This window comes from Stigmatopora nigra, chromosome 9 (assembly GCF_051989575.1).
Source record: "Stigmatopora nigra isolate UIUO_SnigA chromosome 9, RoL_Snig_1.1, whole genome shotgun sequence".
Classification (NCBI taxonomy): Eukaryota; Metazoa; Chordata; class Actinopteri; order Syngnathiformes; family Syngnathidae; genus Stigmatopora; species Stigmatopora nigra.
In genome coordinates, this window is record NC_135516.1 from 4,134,184 (window position 1) to 4,152,779 (window position 18,596).

At 36.3% G+C, this 18,596-nt stretch overlaps 1 protein-coding gene across 2 annotated transcripts in view; it reads right to left on the minus strand.

Annotated features, from left to right (window-relative positions):
• Positions 1-8,626: 8,626 nt before the first annotated feature.
• The window catches only part of zswim5 (zinc finger, SWIM-type containing 5), a 36,917-nt gene continuing 26,947 nt past the window's right edge, over positions 8,627-18,596 (minus strand). Inside the window, exons 7-16 of one of the 2 annotated variants that reach the window (XM_077724477.1) lie at positions 18,093-18,269; positions 17,201-17,347; positions 16,958-17,095; positions 16,116-16,267; positions 15,464-15,566; positions 15,232-15,367; positions 14,759-14,916; positions 13,829-13,992; positions 13,029-13,110; positions 8,627-12,259 (exon numbers count right to left, since the gene is read on the minus strand). In XM_077724477.1, the coding sequence (XP_077580603.1) occupies positions 11,397-12,259; positions 13,029-13,110; positions 13,829-13,992; positions 14,759-14,916; positions 15,232-15,367; positions 15,464-15,566; positions 16,116-16,267; positions 16,958-17,095; positions 17,201-17,347; positions 18,093-18,269 (2,120 nt within the window). In that variant the 3' untranslated portion in view covers positions 8,627-11,396. Of the gene's footprint in view, positions 12,260-13,028; positions 13,111-13,828; positions 13,993-14,758; positions 14,917-15,231; positions 15,371-15,463; positions 15,567-16,115; positions 16,268-16,957; positions 17,096-17,200; positions 17,348-18,092; positions 18,270-18,596 lie in introns of both variants that reach the window. The other variant, XM_077724476.1, reaches the window with a different exon arrangement.

Below are 18,596 nucleotides of genomic sequence, written 5' to 3' on the forward strand. Positions count from 1 at the left end.
TTCCGTGCCCGATTGTGATGTCTAAAAAGCCCCAGTATTTGTATTTAATCACTACTCTTTCCGGCTGGATTTCAACCCATTGATGTCTTTTCAAACTTATCCTGCGGCTCGGTTCTGCTACATCTGCCCGTCCAAGAGTCCTTATTGCTGCCATTGACAGTAGACTAATAACAGAAATAGCATCTGCACCTCAGTCAACATGAATCGGACGCCATTGATTTGTACCATAATTTGGACAACGCCGGCGGCGGGCCGGATTAAAAATCCTAACGGGCCGTATATGGCCCGCGGGCCGAGGTTGACAGACTTGTATACACACGATGCGAGGGCAGGGCGAGCGTGTGAATCCCGCGGTGGCAAAACCTCTGCCGCCCAAACGTTCAGGCGCCCACACGTCCGGTCGGCGAACTATCCGGACGCCCAAACCTTTGGTCGGCGAGCTGCCCAAACGTCCGTCGCCCAAACGTCTTTTGGCGAATCGAGTAGCCATTTCACTGACACAACTTTCTAAGTCACCAAAATTGCCAATTTGTGTTGTTGTGTGTATATTTTTTAACTAGCAGATTTGATCACTTTTTCTGTTCACCCATAGAATATTCATAAAAGAACCAAACTTTATGAATGATTTTGTGACAAAGAAGTATCTGTTCCAATCACTCTATCAGAAAAAAATCAGAGTTGTAGAAATAACCAGAAACTCAAGCGAGCCATGAAATTATGTTCTTCACAAGTCTATTTCAACTTTTGACCACAACAGTACTCTCTATCCATGTTCTGCATGTGTGTAACGGGCCTTGTCAGCGTGGCCGTGTGATTATGCAGTTTCATTTTTCTCACAAAAATAGAAGGTAATCTGGAGAGAATGTCATGTTTTTGTCCGCATGTAATTTTGTGGGAGGTCCATGCCCCATCGCTCAGCAAGTGAGAAAACCAAAAAAATCCAATCTGCTTGGAGAGACAGCAGGTTGTACACAATTTGCTATAGAGGGACATGATCAGTGCTCTATCAATCACCAACCCCCAACACACCCATTCACACAAAGCCCATTTTGTCTGACTTTGGCATCACCAAATTGGTTTAAAGAATAGAAACCTATAAATGTCTAAAATGGACCATAATTTAAAAAAACTAATATTTTTTAAACAAAATATTCAAGTCAGGTACAAGCAGGCTGTAACTACAGCAATAAACTACAGTTCATTATAAAGGGTGGGAAATTCCAATTGTATGCATTTTTTTTAGATTTCCATCAAAGCAGTTAAAAAATCACCTGGCAATGGTTAGGCATCTCAATTAGAGTAAATACTTAAGATAAGATAGTGAAATGATGCTGATCATTCACAAAAAGCTGCTTCTGCTTTGTGACCAAAGAGCACAAGAGTAAGACAATGACATATTAAATTCCGTTCATCTCATCGGTCAAGGTAAGGTTGCTTGTCATGAAGATAACGGAAAACAAGATGGCACCATATTTGAGCCAAAACTAATGCAGTAAGTTATTATAATTTTCTAGATTGATTTTTTTTGCCATTACATGTTGATTACTTTAATCTGATGGTAAATTATTTCATTAACCGTACATCTGTGTCCACTAGACATTAAATGGTGCTCATTTTGTTGGGACTGAATGCTTCACTTGAATAAATACGTACAGTCATATCTCTACTCACAAATGCCTCAAGGTACCAATATTTTAGGTTACCTGAAATGCCCCAAAAGTAAATGCATTTCCTTATCCGTTATTTTCTTTTGAAAATATTGTCGCGGATGCATTGATTCTCACTTTAGAGACCTGCTACTCTCTACTGGGCTCTCATTTCAATGTTCTCATTCTATCTCATATAATGACAATAAAAGCATTCAATTCAATTGGCTCACAACAACCATTATCAAAATGTAAAGATTCTCTCTTACATACCTGTTCATCTCGCCTAAATGCTCCCTTTATTAATGATTACAATTACCCTTATTAAGCGATTAAAAAACATACAAATGTAACACACACACACAGGGTACTGGTAAAAGTCTAAAATGTACAAAGTGGACGGCTTTCGGCCCTGGTTGAACATGCTCCAAGTGAATAAAGAGAAATTAATATTGTGATACATATAATCATTGAGAAAGTTGGCTAATACGTACACAAATGGCATAATTTTGTATTTTTTTTTTAAATGTGCAGTTCAAAGAATTTGTATGGCTGTATGAGTGTCCAAAAAGTGAAGGAGAAAAATCACATAGTAATCAATTCTAGATCTTTTGAGATAATTGATATAAATCTGCTCATTTACCATGGTCCAATCAATCAAGGTTCGTGCACGCACATTGTGATAAATTTAGTCCACGCGCACACATCCACACTCACAATCCACACATAGCACATCATGGTGGTCTGATTTTCTACTTTTATGGGCTTGCAGAAATCTGTAATGAATGAAAAAAGGGGCGTTAAATGAGGAATGGAGAAAAATATTCTGATTAGAGATAAATGAATGAAAGATTGATGGAACTGCATCATGCTCCATGTGCTTCATTTAGTTCTAATCTGGCCGTTTCAAAGGGTGAAAAAATGATTTATTGCAGAAAACTACTTGCTAACTGGGGTGGAGGGGTAGACTACTAGAGGGAAACTGATTGCAGGAGCCCAGCTCATAGTGCACTTTTAAAGTCACTAAAGGAAAGAAAAGGCTATAATTTGTAATAAGATCACCCAGAAAATGATTTTAGGAAAGATGTGGAAACAATATATATATATATATATATATATATATATATATATATATATATATATATATATATATATATATATATATATATATATATATATATATATATATATATATATATATATATATATATATATATATATATATATATATATATATATATATATATATATATATATATATATATATATATATATATATATAGATAGATAGATAGATAGATAGATAGATAGATAGATAGATAGATAGATAGATAGATAGAGATAGAGATAGAGATAGAGATAGAGATAGAGATAGAGATAGAGATAGAGATAGAGATAGAGATAGAGATAGAGATAGAGATAGAGATAGAGATAGAGATAGAGATAGAGATAGAGATAGAGATAGAGATAGAGATAGAGATAGAGATAGAGATAGAGATAGAGATAGAGATAGAGATAGAGATAGAGATAGAGATAGAGATAGAGATAGAGATAGAGATAGAGATAGAGATAGAGATAGAGATAGAGATAGAGATAGAGATAGAGATAGAGATAGAGATAGAGATAGAGATAGAGATAGAGATAGAGATAGAGATAGAGATAGAGATAGAGATAGAGATAGAGATAGAGATAGAGATAGAGATAGAGATAGAGATAGAGATAGAGATAGAGATAGAGATAGAGATAGAGATAGAGATAGAGATAGAGATAGAGATAGAGATAGAGATAGAGATAGAGATAGAGATAGAGATAGAGATAGAGATAGAGATAGAGATAGAGATAGAGATAGAGATAGAGATAGAGATAGAGATAGAGATAGAGATAGAGATAGAGATAGAGATAGAGATAGAGATAGAGATAGAGATAGAGATAGAGATAGAGATAGAGATAGAGATAGAGATAGAGATAGAGATAGAGATAGAGATAGAGATAGAGATAGAGATAGAGATAGAGATAGAGATAGAGATAGAGATAGAGATAGAGATAGAGATAGAGATAGAGATAGAGATAGAGATAGAGATAGAGATAGAGATAGAGATAGAGATAGAGATAGAGATAGAGATAGAGATAGAGATAGAGATAGAGATAGAGATAGAGATAGAGATAGAGATAGAGATAGAGATAGAGATAGAGATAGAGATAGAGATAGAGATAGAGATAGAGATAGAGATAGAGATAGAGATAGAGATAGAGATAGAGATAGAGATAGAGATAGAGATAGAGATAGAGATAGAGATAGAGATATATATATATATATATATATATATATATATATATATATATATATATATATATATATATATATATACATATATTTATATATATATATATATACATATATTTATATACTTGGATATAAATATTTATATATATACATATATTTATATACTTGTATATACATATTTTTATATATATATATATATATATATATATATATATATATATATATATATATATATATATATATATATATATATATATATATATATATATATATATATATATATATATATATATATATATATATATATATATATATATATATATATATATATATATATATATATATATATATATATATATATATATATATATATATATATATATATATATATATATATATATATATATATATATATATATATATATATATATATATATATATATATATATATATATATATATATATATATATATATATATATATATATATATATATATATATATATATATATATATATATATATATATATATATATATATATATATATATATATATATATATATATATATATATATATATATATATATATATATATATATATATATATATATATATATATATATATATATATATATATATATATATATATATATATATATATATATATATATATATATATATATATATATATATATATATATATATATATATATATATATATATATATATATATATATATATATATATATATATATATATATATATATATATATATATATATATATATATATATATATATATATATATATATATATATATATATATATATATATATATATATATATATATATATATATATATATATATATATATATATATATATATATATATATATATATATATATATATATATATATATATATATATATATATATATATATATATATATATATATATATATATATATATATATATATATATATATATATATATATATATATATATATATATATATACAGTGTTCCCTCGCTTATCGTGGTTAATGGGGACCGGGACCCCCGCAATAGCTGCGTTTCCGCGAAGTAGGCGGGCCCCTTCAAAAATGCTTAAAGAAATGTGTAACACGTGCACAAAAGCACCACCAAGCAAAAACATCATTGTAGTCCGGATGGAAGATCTTCTGCAGTTTTTTTGCACGTAAGAAACATCGTTATTGGGAGTTGTGAACATTTTTTTTGGGCGATGAAGATGCGCCTGTAAACAGCCATGACGTCATCAATGCGATTCCTGAACTCTCGCCATGTTATTGACCATTTCTTTGGCCTATTTTTGATGCAATTACTAATTCTTATTGAATATTTTGTTTCCACCTCTTGTAAAATGATGTAATTTATAATTTTAACTTAATATCTTTATATATATTTTTTCCCCCAAAAATATGCGAAGCTCTGCGTCTGCGTTAACTGAAGCGTGAAGTAGCGAGGGAATACTTTTTATATATATTTGTGGCTTAGAGATTTGTTCACCTGACTCCCATGTGGGAGACTGGGGTTCAAATCCTGGTTGGGAAACATTTTCCCTTAGTTATTTCTATGTATTTGTAGTCAAGATATTCCAATGATGACAAACAAGAGTGTAGCCAAGTTGTGGCGCAGTGGTTAACTCACTTCTCTCTTGTCTGGGTGGTCTGGGTTCAAGTCCCGGTTGGGACACATTTTCACTTAGTTGTTTATGTGGACTTCTTCTCAAGACACTCAAATGATGACAAAGGAAAGCGTAGTCACTTGGTGGCGTAGTGGTTAACTCACCTGTCTCTCGCCAGGGAGACCTGGGTTCAATTCCTGGTTGGGACACTTTTTCACTTAGTTGTTTCTGTGAATTTGTTGTCAAAACACTCAAATGATTACACAGGAAAGAGTAGTCACTTGGTTGTGCCGGGGTTTGTTCACTGCACTCCTGTCTGGGAGACCTGGGTTCAAGTCCCGGTTGGGACACTTTTTCACTTCGTTGTTTCTGTGGACTTCTTATCAAGAAACTCAAATGATGACAAGGGAAAGTGTAGTCACTTGGTGGTGTAGTGGTTAACTCACCTGTCTCTCGCCTGGGAGACCTGGGTTCAATTCCCGGTTGGGACACTTTTTCACTTAGTTGTTTCTATGTACTTCTTGTCAAGACACTCAAATGATTACTAAGGAAAGTGTAGCCATTTGGTTGGTGCGGAGGTTAGTTCACTGGACTCCCATCTGGGAGACCTGGGTTCGATTCCCGCTGTCGTCATTTGGCTGATCACTACAGCATGTAGATCAGAAAATGGAATATGAAGAAAAAAAAAAAGAAAAACCTTTTTAATTTATATTAAACACTTAGTCATACTTTTCAGCAAAAGGTTATATTCCGAACTGCCTTCGGCAGTTCGGAAGACAGTTGGAGGGACCAGTCTGTGTCGCGTTCTCGAGTCGGCCTTCGGCCGACTCTCGATCACTTGCTTGGTCAGTCAACCGCCGACACCGGGAAGCGAACTCACGTTCTCTCCATTCAAAGGCGAGTGTGCAACCCACTACACCAACTCGTGCCCCACTTATACATGGGTGTTGAAACGTTTTATCCAAGAAAATGGGGTGAAACACTTAGTCATTGCTTCATCCACCACTGAAGACATATACACATACACTTAGAACTTATTCTTGTAACTGAATAATATTTGGAAAATCTTTGCAGGCACTGGGACTTGAACCCAGGACCACAGAGGTGGTAGACTGATGACTTATCCATTGGGCCACCACCCTGTGAGAGAAAGCAGTAGTACTTGGACTTAGTACTTATCCTTTTGACTGAATAATATTAGGAAAATCTTTGCATGCACTCGGATTTGAACCCAGGACCACAGAGGTGGTAGACTGATGACTTATCCATTGGGCCACCACCCTGTGAGAAAAAGCAGTAGTAGTTGTACTTAGTACTTATTCTTTTGACTGAATAATATCGGGAAAATCTTTGCTTGCACTGGGATTTGAACCCAGGACCACAGAGGTGGTAGACTGATGACTTATCCATTGGGCCACCACCCTGTGAGAGAAAGCAGTAGTACTTGTACTTAGTACTTATTCTTTTGACTGAATAATATTGGGAAAATCTTTGCTTGCACTGGGATTTGAACCCAGGACATCAGAGGTAGTAGACTGATGACTTATCCATTGGGCCACCACCCTGTGAGGAAAGGCAGTAGTAGTTGTACTTAGTACTTATTCTTTTGACTGAATAATATTGGGAAAATCTTTGCTTGCACTGGGATTTGAACCCAGGACCTTAGAGGTGGCAGACTGATGACTTATCCATTGGGCCACCACCCTGTGAGAAAGCAATAGTACTTGTACTTAATACTTATCCTTTTGACTGAATAATATTGGGAAAAGCTGTCAAGCTAGTCATTTGATAAGCAAATGCTCAGCAAAAGATTCGGATAGAAGACTTAAGACATGAGGAGGAAGGCTCTTTGTGTCCTGTAGCTGATGATGATGACTCACTGTCTAAGAGGCATCTCATTAAAAACAATTATATTCACCTTCTGTCCACTGTTTGCTGCCAAATTTACACTTTAAAAAAATATTACACAATATCACCAAGTGTAATTCCTAGCAGTAACTGTCCCCTTTGTTTTTAGTGAATATAAAAAATAAAGCCAGTCTAACGTGTTTCACACTTTATTCATAAAAAAGCACTGAGTTTAACACAAATCAATATAAAATGGTAGTAGCGATACATAAATAGTAATAATTTCTCGCTTTTATAGACAGTAGCTCAAGAATCCGCACCAAAAAAAACAAACAAAAACAAATAAAAAAAAGTGATGTTAAGCTATCATACTTTTGTGGCAACAAATACTGGAAATACCTTTTTATAATCAGTAGCATAAAGAGGCAACAAACACTTTCATATTCCCTTAAGTTAGAAACAATCCAAAAAAAAAAAAATAGGAAAATGGTGGGTGGGTGAACTAGTGAACAACTGCTACCAGCAAATAGTACTCTCCTACAAAAAAATGGTAGAACACATGGGGTGAGGGGTGAAGCTCTTTTTCCTCTTAGGAGCATAAACAGACAAAACTAGTGGTAGTAAGTCACAATGGCGTCGATTGGACAAGATGAATGACCCTAAAAATGGTAGCTTGCTGGAGCTTCTTATTCAACAAGTAGGCGCCTTGGTCATGTCTTTTTTCTTTACATGAATGCATTCTCTCTGGAAGGGTGTGACGTCCCCAGTGTTTATTCAGAATGGACAAAACAAGGCTTGAGGAATGGGCCCATGACCATATCATTTGAGCAAAGGAAAAAAACAAAAACAATTAAATAATAGATTCTAAACAAAGAATTGAGGTCATCTAAAAGGCCATCCCATTTGTTCATAGTTGATTTTTGTAACAGTTTGGTGCTTTTCTCTCTTTAAGTGCCGCTGCATGCTGACACCACGAGAAGACACTAAAGGCTTTCAAATCCTGATTGAATAAAACCCACAAAAAGTCAAGTAAAAATAAACTTTGTACATTGACAGGTCAGAAAGGCATTTTCCCAGTTGAAACTTTTCTCTCTCATCAATAATCTGCAACCAGGCCTAGGGTGGCCACTTTTGCATTGTCCGATTGCAGTGTAGACCCCCCACCCAATCCACTATACCCCCAATCCCCACCCCATCCCTGCCCTCCTTGTAACAGTGGTTCATTCCACTGATGCTAACCATCTTTTACACCTAAGGAGCCGTCTTTAGAAGCCCGTCCAAGTGGTTCTGCATAGTCAGGTTTAAGTATCTATCTGTGCCCAGTTTCCTCAATTTACATGCTTCTTTTGTCAAAAAAAAACATTTTCTTTGCAAATTTAAAAGAAAAAATGTTTAAAAAAATACAAACAATAATAGTAAATATAACAAATCAGAAATGTACACAGGAGCACCTGAGAAGTCTTTGCTCTTAGAAAAATGCTGTCAAATCCCCACATCCAAAACAGTTCAAGTACAAGAACAACCCTACCCACCCCAAAACAATAAAAAATAAAAACACAATAGTTATTATAAATAATTATAATTTTTTACAATTTTCTGAATTGACACTTTCATATTTACAATATCTTAAATGCTTAATGCTACTATTTTTTTCAATGTTATTTCATTAAGTGATGTCCCTGAGAACCAAGTTTAGCCTCTTGTTTTCTTTTTCATCTTTTTTATTTCATCAATTAAAAAAAGAAAAAAAAGTGGAGCCAAAAAAGTCACCTCATATGGAATGTGAAAAAAAAATGCATGAAAATATCCCTCCCTCCTTTTTATTTTTAAAACTTCTCTTAAGATCATCCTACCCTGGCTTTGGGACTGCCATTCTTCGTCATACAAAGTTAGCGAACATCAATAAATAAATGCTGAAGTCGGCAGGAACGTACTGAAGAGGTATTTGTGTCAAGTGCTAGTAAAATGACGTTAAAGGCCGACCAGTAAGATTCAAGTTGTAACTAAAGAATAAACAAAACTTCCAATAATGCCAATACTACTTGCTTAAAGTAAAATATTAACAAGTGGTTAGAATGAAGGTTACCATATTTTCACAACTATAAGGCGCACCCTCAATAAATGACACATTTTGATTTTATTCCATATATAAAGCACACTGGATTATAAGGCGCCTTGTCTATTTTGAAGAAAATTTAAGATTTTTAAGTGCGCCTTATAGTCGTGAAAATACGGTAATCTAGAATAGGGGTCTGGAACCTTTTTGACAGAGAGCCATAAAAAAAACATATTTTGAAATGTTCTCGCTTAAGAGCCATACTCAAAATTTAAAAGTCAAACTACATGAAAATGTGTGCATTTTTTTGTCATTTCACCACTTTTAAAGTACAAAAAGACTCCGAATTCTTTTGACAATAGTGTTATGCCATTGCTAATCAATGAGTATCAATGACAATATGCATGGAAAAAAGTCTAATTAAAGAAAATATGATAGAAAAAGGCGCTAGAGGCCGTGTTTGGGACTAAGCGGTTTCCATATTTCAGCTCAGGGTTAGCGGAGAGCCTCATGCACCCATCAAAAGAGCCGCCTGCCTGTGGCTCCTGAGCCATAGGTTCCCTACCCCTGACCTAAAGGGTTGGGAATGTTGGCCAATTACGAGATATCGATCTCATCATGTTTAGTCCCGCATGTCCTATATAATGAATAAACCTTTATAGATGGCTAAAATTTCAAATGCTTGAATCAAGAGTTTTGAATAGTTGTTGCTTATTTTGTAACACACCCATAATACATAATCCATTCAATTTCTACTTAGGTACTGTCACCAAGTGACCAAAGTTTGAACTATACTTGATTTAGTAGTTTTAAGGAGGCTGTTTAATTGGGAAATTTTCAAGTGGCCACTAAGGATCTCGTGATAGAAAGAAGTCTACGGAAACTCCCCAAAGATGTCTGAAACTTTCCAAAAGAAGACAACATGAAAGGAACGCATACAGGCTGGACTATATTTTGCTTAATAGTGCAATCATGTAATAGCGTGCGGAAAATAGGAATACTGTCCAAACTGTTTCAATTAGAGAGGGAATTTTGCTGACTTTATGGGCTGTTATTATTGGAAACACACTTTTATAACTGCGTAGACAGGTGTCCAATCAATGGGCAAACTGACACTAAATCTTAGAAAATGTTATAATTCTTTGTATGCAAATTTCTAATTGCAATTTTCAACTGGTGGAGTTGTAATTACTGTAATTACGACACCACATGAAGGCAGCCCTGTCATCTAGAAGAGTCTAAATCCATGTGATTTTGGTCATGAATCAAAGTGAAACCTGGTCTATAAAGGGTTTGGTCAGTTCTTTGGATTTTTCCCCCACCGCACTCTTGTTGTGGCTTGACATGTTGAGTAATGAGCCCCAAATGAAGCGAGTCGATTTATCATCTGGGACTTTAAAGCTGATAATACAGTGGAGGTACGACGGTAACACTGTGTGTTTTCATCTTCAGTGCTTTCCTTCCTTCCTTTCCTTTTTGTCGCTTTTAAAGCCCACTTCTACTCAGCTGCTTCTTTATCAGAAAAGCCTGCCTGTCCAACAAATCTTTTGGTTTTTGTATTACGTCACCTAAAAAAAAGCTATTTCTGCTTTTCATAATCGTTACACATTATTTTTGTGTGTATTTCCACATTTGGTGGGAGGGCGCGAAGAAGATGTCATGATGTTGAATTGTTGACATATAGCCCCCCCCCCCATGTTTGCCCCTCTTAACAATTTCAGTGAAGCAGAGCAACGCATTGCGTACACCCCCATGTTCACATTCGACGGACAAAATCACCACATGGGGAAAAAAAAGTTAGTTAATGAATGGCTCAACAAAATAAGTAAAAAAGACAAGGGATTCTTAAATAGAAATATATAAGTTGGTCTACTGCCTTAAGAGGACGATCCATTTCAGGAAGGCGGGTCGTTGGGGGTCACCCGAAACGTTCCCTGACCAGCATCATGAGTTTCTTCTTGCCCTTGTAAATTTGTTTGAGGTTGTCTATGAACTGGGCGAACTGAATGTGTCCATCTTGTGCCAACAAGAAGGTTTCCCGTGCTTTGCTTAGGAACTCGATAAACTCTCCGTAGTGGCGTGGACTGATGTGCGTCAGTCGAGAGTGGGTGGTGTTAATGTACGCTGAGATCGTGGCGTCGAGCAGTTGTCGCAGAGGTGCCTTGTCCGTCGACATCAGCTTCCCAGAGTTCCGCCTGCCAGGTATCCCGGCGAGACCCGGTGCTGTCATAGTGCACCGTCGAAGGATGTCGGACAGCACGGTGGCACAGTGGACGCTCTTCACCACCAGGGGAATAATTGCAGCAAGCTCATTTTTGCCCAGAGAGTGGCTGAGCGCGCAAGCCCATAGAACGTCATTAATGGCCGGGTGAGTGTCCTGGTTGTAAGCCAGGTTCAAGTGGGTCATAGCCAGAGAGGCCAGTTTAAAGGAGCGCAGCGGGTACCCCCTGTGTTCCATGTACCTGGCGATGGTGAAGAGTTGGGAGTAAGTCATTCCCGTTGACGCGGCGTCGATCACAATCTGGTAGGCTGTCTCAAAGGCGATGTGGTCCTTCTCGCAGAGCGTCAGAGCTGACAGGGCACAGTTCTGTGGGTCCTTCATGGCGCACTGCAGTGCCAGAGTCCTCGCACAACTGGCCAGCTCTTCTCTTTGAGGGTAATCCAGGCTGAGTCGCAGGATGGTATTGTGGGACATGACGGTGGCTGCAACAATACTGGTGGCCTCAGTCGGAGTGAAGAGGGTGTACCAGCTTTGCAAAATGCTCACTAGAGCACGGAGACCTGCAAAGCAAATGAGAAAGACGTGATGGAATAAGATACAGTCATACCGCAACATACGAGTAATTTGAGATAAGAGTAAAATTTCGAGCAAATATTCATCTTGAGCTACAAGACAAATTTTGATATACGGCCATACAGCGGATGCAAGAGGTTGCTCATAAGAACATCATGGGCACTGTCTTTCTGGTCGCAACTCCCTCGTGTAATCTCTCTATGAGCACTGGGCGGAGCATTGCATTTTTTCAGTGTTTGTTTTTTCATGGGCATGTTGCCAGGCAAAAAGTCCCCGCCCTCCCTTTCTCTGTCTTTCCAATCCAATATCTTGTTTTTGGTGTTTTTTCAGAGGATTAGAACTTTTTTTTGTTCATTTCTATGGGAAACGTTCATTTGATTTACAAGTAAATCGACATACAAGCTCAGTCAAAGAAAGCATTAAGCTCATATCTCGACGTACCACTGTACTTGCATAATTAGGCACTGTTTGCCTAAACGGGTTATGATTTGACAAATTTACGCTCCTCAAGCCACCACATTTCCATGACCTCGAGGCACAATTAAATAGCTCCAAGCTAATTCTCATTCTTAAGTGTGTTGACAAATGGTACGATTTTACTACGAATCATAGAAGCACACATAAAAACCCTTAGTGTGGAATCAAATATAATTGGGGAGGAATCAGGGCAAACCAAATTTGGAGTAAAATCAAGTATCCAATGTGTGTGTTCAGAGATAATGCATAATTCCCATATTTGTAATCAGCCCAACCTACCGACTTCAGTGGCACATGTTACCAACCAGCGGACCATTTCTCTTCTCCTCCAGTTGAGAGTGGATAGAGTCATCCTCATCACCTGGAACATGAATGTGGACAGTGTGTAGTAGACTTTCAAGCTCTAATGTGCATCTGTGACTTCATTACAGTCGTGTAAAATAAGATGATGAAAACCTCAGGTTATTAGATAATTGAAATACTATAATATTTACAAAAAACGACTGTATTTGGACTTGTGTGGACTGCACTCATTTTTAGAGTATACATATTCAGCTGTGACTTGTTTTTTTTCTACGCTGAAAGCAGTAAGAGGTGAGTTATAGGTGTGCCATCTGCTTCCACAGTTGGCAGAGGTATTCAGAGGTTATACTGAAGATTAATCTTTTAATAGATTTGGTAGTGATTTAGATCGAACGTTTGACAAACTTTGTGATGGGTTGTGTACGCCTTTTGAATAACTATAGTATTATCGTCATTACTATAATCTATGATTTTACTTTGTCTCTAATAAAATTAAAGTCTCGCAAAAATGTGATTTGTTCTCCAATGCAATGAATGGTTTTGGTAGTGATTCAGATTGGGAGTTTAGAAAACAATTTATGCACGCTTGTGTAGTCTATAGTTGTTCGGATCTTAGACGAAAAAACTGCGGCAAAGGTAACTAATTTATTTTGTTAAACTATGAAAAAACCACGACCTCAGTGAAGTACAGTTTGTCTTTCTCAATGTGTTAAAGACTCACTTACATAGATGCATACATGGAAATACATTCAAGACACATGCACACATATGCTAACCTGAAGTCCAAGCTCCAAGGCAACGTTGAGCAGAGTTATATCAGGTGGGCTGTCTGCAGGTGTAGCTATCTTGAAGGCATCTTGGGCAAGTTTAAATATTAAGGAAGAAGAGTGGATGTTTTTCTGGATGGCTTCCAGAACTGTTCGCAGTCTCAACATGTCACCTAGAGATAAAGGGTTGTGAATGAATTTTGATTTGCACCTTCATGAGACATTGTTTCTAATACACTGGTACCTCTACTTTGAAAAATAATTGGTTACAGAATTGGTTTTGTTTTTGTAAGTGGAAGCATATTTTACATTGAATTGGCATAATTCAATTCAGACTCTTTAATACAACTTTTTGTTTTGTATGAAACATAAATGTATGCAGAAGAGAAATAAAGATAAGAATGATTTATTAGGCCATTGTAATGAATTTCCACTGTGCTGGAATTGCGAGTAATAGAAGATTAAAGATACATACGCATGTAAACACAATTTAAAAACTGAATTATGCTGTGCACACTCAGAAAAACTCAAGAAACAACTTAGTGATAAACAAGGGTCAAAAACACATAAATCAGGAACTTACCGCTGATGATCAACCATGGCTCAAAAAAAGATGAAAATTTGCCCACAAAGTGGGCTTTTGGTCTGACGGTCATGCTCATACTCCACCGGTGGCTGCTACCTCATTTCGGGCCGGCTTTTACATTTCTACAGCCCGTTAACCTCGGTTCTGGCATCATGGACATTCAGCTTAAAGTTGTTGTTTTTTTAAATGCAGAGAGAAAGTGTTTTGGGGGAAGTTTGATTTTGTTTGACGTTTTCTTAACTTGGACTGTTTTTCGTATCTTGGATCAAAAGGTTTCCCATCAAGGCCTTTCGTAACCTGAATATTTCGTAAGTAGAGGTATCACTGTAATTAAAGTTAGGACTGTACAATACCTTTAGCAGCAGTTAGCATTGTGGATGCAAGCTCGCACTGCTGCGACTCCAAGTGTCCCAGAGTAAACCAACGTGGATACCTACTAGGAACTATGGAAATGCCATGATGAGCGTGCCCGATATCCCCGGAGGCTGCAGAAGACTCCAAAACAGGCAACCTAAAGAGAATGCATAATTTAAATTTCATATATTTCACAGGAAGATAATATCCAACACCACGATAAGCATTTACATGAATTAAGCAAAATCATATAGATCTCTTACATAAAATCATCATCGTTTCCTTTAAATGATCATTTTAAAGTCAATGTGAAATTATCCAGCTCAGATAAAAAGTGAGTCTGCATATTTTGTAATGCTAATGTACATTGTATTATATAATCGTAAAATACAAAAGGCTTACATTCACTTTCACTTTCAATTGACCAAAAATAAAAATAAAAGTCACACGTACATCTGGTAAGGAGTCCTACCTCATTGCACGGAGAGCCACCTTATATGCCAGATCTGCATCATGCGGTAGCAGTGCAGAAAAGAGGTACTTGGCAAATGTGTGCATAGGAACACTCTCTCTGTGGATGACCTCACCGAGACCGCTGAATGGACCAGCTGCTTGGACAAAAGAGGATTTTTTAAAATTATTATTATTATTATGTATTATTTGTTAGTGATTTTACTTTTTTCTGTAGAATTGTACTATTGTACCTTCAAGTAATTGTATGGCCTGTTTCTGGAGAGTTTGGACCAGCATTTCATCTAGCTCCAGCTCTTGGAGTTTTGTAACAATTTGCTCTTCATTACGGCACACCTGAGAAGCAAGACATCACACAAAATTAAAGTGTTACACATTCCACAAGTTTCTCTTATTTTGATGAATAGCCATTACTTACAAAAACAGGAAAAATAACTTTGCCTATTAGAGCTTACAAAATGTACTTAGTTTGGTAGTTTTAAATAAAGAACAAAATGTAATTATGGTATATGGTTTCACATGACAGCATTTTTAAATTATGGTTCAAAGACAAAATTGTACAGTTTGATGAATTTTAATGGACCAAATTATGTTCCTGGATTTTACTTTATTCACACATTGTTATGCACGCCACCATATTAGGAAGTTCAATAGTTGCCAATGAGTGATACACTTGATTGTTGTTGTAATTTTTTCCGATCAAAAGACAGCACTGGATTAAGACGTTTAGGCATGCAAAAGTAGATTTTAAATTGTTTCTTTCCCACGTTTTAATCTAGAAATCCATATCATAATTTGGCATGAGTCGTTATAGCCAGCAGCATTCTATAGACAGCCGATTTATCACTCATCGACACGGTGGAGCCAAATTGTCTGTGTTCATACCTTATCCTGCGCGTAGAGGCCTTCTGGCATTATCCTTTGTTGGCCCATACCCATCAACGTCACCTCTAAAGCTAAAGTCAAGTATGACTCCCTTCCATCATGATTGCCCCACACTGGAACATGGTGGTAGACGGGACGTCTGGGCTCACCCTCTAATAGATGGTGGAAAAGCATTAGATAGGTAGTTGTTGTGAAGTCAGTGATATAAATAAACCAATAAAAAGAAAATGTTTGACTTTTGTCAACATAGCAAAACATTTTCATTTGATTCAGTGCCAATGCTCTAAACATCACATGACTCATTTTCCGTTTGCTTTAAACCTTAACAGGGTTGTATAGAGTGATGCATTGGCTTGTAAGCAAGGGTCCACAGGTTAAACTCACTGATAAAGATAATGATAAGTTGGTGTGAGTAAATACAAAACAGTCTTCCAGGACGAATAAAACAGAGGCAGGCATAAAAAATATTATTTCTGAAAAATAAATAAACATCCATTCGTTACCTTACCATTACAGTAATACGTAATAGATACATAATTAATGACTGAAGAGTCACCAATTAGAGTTGTGGCTGTTTACTGTCAAAGTGTTCTTGTTACAGGCTAGTTTTTGACAGTGAATTACTTGAAATGAAAGGTATTACTGTATATTGAATGAATTGGAATAAAAACACTAAAGAAAAGGATATTTTGGTTTAACAGTCAGTTGAAGGTTTAGTGACAATTGATATGCTAAGAAACATGCCTGGTTGTGCAAGTAGAATCGACGATATGATTTTGGATAATACCACCAAATTTTTACTTGAACTTCACTGGAACTCAGTTCGAGTTAATTATTTGTACCTCCAGTGTCCATAGTGCTGTCGTCATCGACCCGGCATGTTTCAGTGAGTGTAGTAAAAAGGCAGCCAATCGGGTCCAGAGGATGTCCAACCCAACCCTCGAGATTAGTGGTGGTCGTCACACCCCTTTGGAGAAGCTCTGAGATAATGACAAAATCAGAATAAACAGCCTCATGTTATTGAAGTTGTCCTTAAAAGATACTGTAACGACGGATAGTGATAATCAGTTTGTGTGTGTGGGTACCTTTCTTTTGGTGTTTATAGATGTCCATCTCGCGCTGCTGCAGGAGTCGGAGTGTGTTGATGATGGCCACAGCTAATCGTAAGGCCTCTCTTGAGTAACCGTGGGAACGCAAGGCGTCTACACGAGCACAGGCAGTCGGTACGTGGTCTGTGTGATTGAAAAGAGACAAAGTGAAAACAAATTTATACACTCACACTATTTTGGCGTTGAATACTCTTACAAAAAAATGTGAAAAGCAGATTTAACCGCACACATTATTTTTTCCCTAATACCTGGGTTATAACATCAAATCCATAAAACATTTATTGCATAAACTTTTCTGAGTGTCATCAAAATTACTGTTTGTTTTCTCCATTTTGTCTGCTAGTTTAATTATTGAACCAATACAAATTTCAATATATTAATTCTTTGGATAAAAATATTTTTCAATATTGTGGTTGGCCAGGAAACGATTTACTTTATTCCAATGGCCTTTACCAATATAACCCAATTTAACATAATAAATTACATTTCATATAAAGCAAACAAAGCATTTTTCAGTGTTTAAACTGATGTTGAGGCATTTTAGATGTGAACAAACACAATTAAGCAACATTTTTATTTATTTATTTATTAACGCATGTATTACCTATTTATTTATGTCTAAAATGTATTTTCCTCTCTCTGTATTCCCACCCTCTTGCTATTGTGACAATGAAATTTCCCAAATATGCCTTCCTTCTGATGATGGTCGAAGGCTGGTTAAACATTGACAACACAGGCTTGAAGGAGAATGCAGTCATTTCGATTTGTTCAACAGTGCCATTAACTTTGTTAAACTCACTTAATACGAGCATTTTTTGACATCTATCACTCATTGCGTAACAGTGTAGGTGTGCATATGTGTATGTACCCAGCCAGAGCGGCAGTCCCTGTGGATTAAACAGCAGACTCTCCTCATCCCTCTGGTATGATGGAGACATGTAGTAGTCACTGCTGATGATCCTCTGAAGGTGGCTGCCCTGCCAGTGGAGATTGCAAGCCTCTACAGCTCGGCTGAATACCGTCCTTCTTGGTCTGGACAAAGAGTCTGACAAGCACAACACACATTCAACACCAGAGATATGATCTTGTAAGTAGGGATGTCCCGATGCAGAATTTTTTTTTTTTAACTTCCGATTTGATCTTTTTTTTTAAAGATATGTTTTGCCAATTCTGATCCAATATGGATATGGTTCTAGGGTTTTTCTTCCAGTATTACATGACAAATGCATGTTTTTGTTATTAAAGTGAGCCATGGTGGTACCTCCTCAAGAAATGCCCTCTTTACATGGTGCTCTGTTACCATTGTTAGTTTCATAAGAGAATTGTCCCACTAACTAGATATATTTGATTAGTGGTTTGATTTACTGCAGTC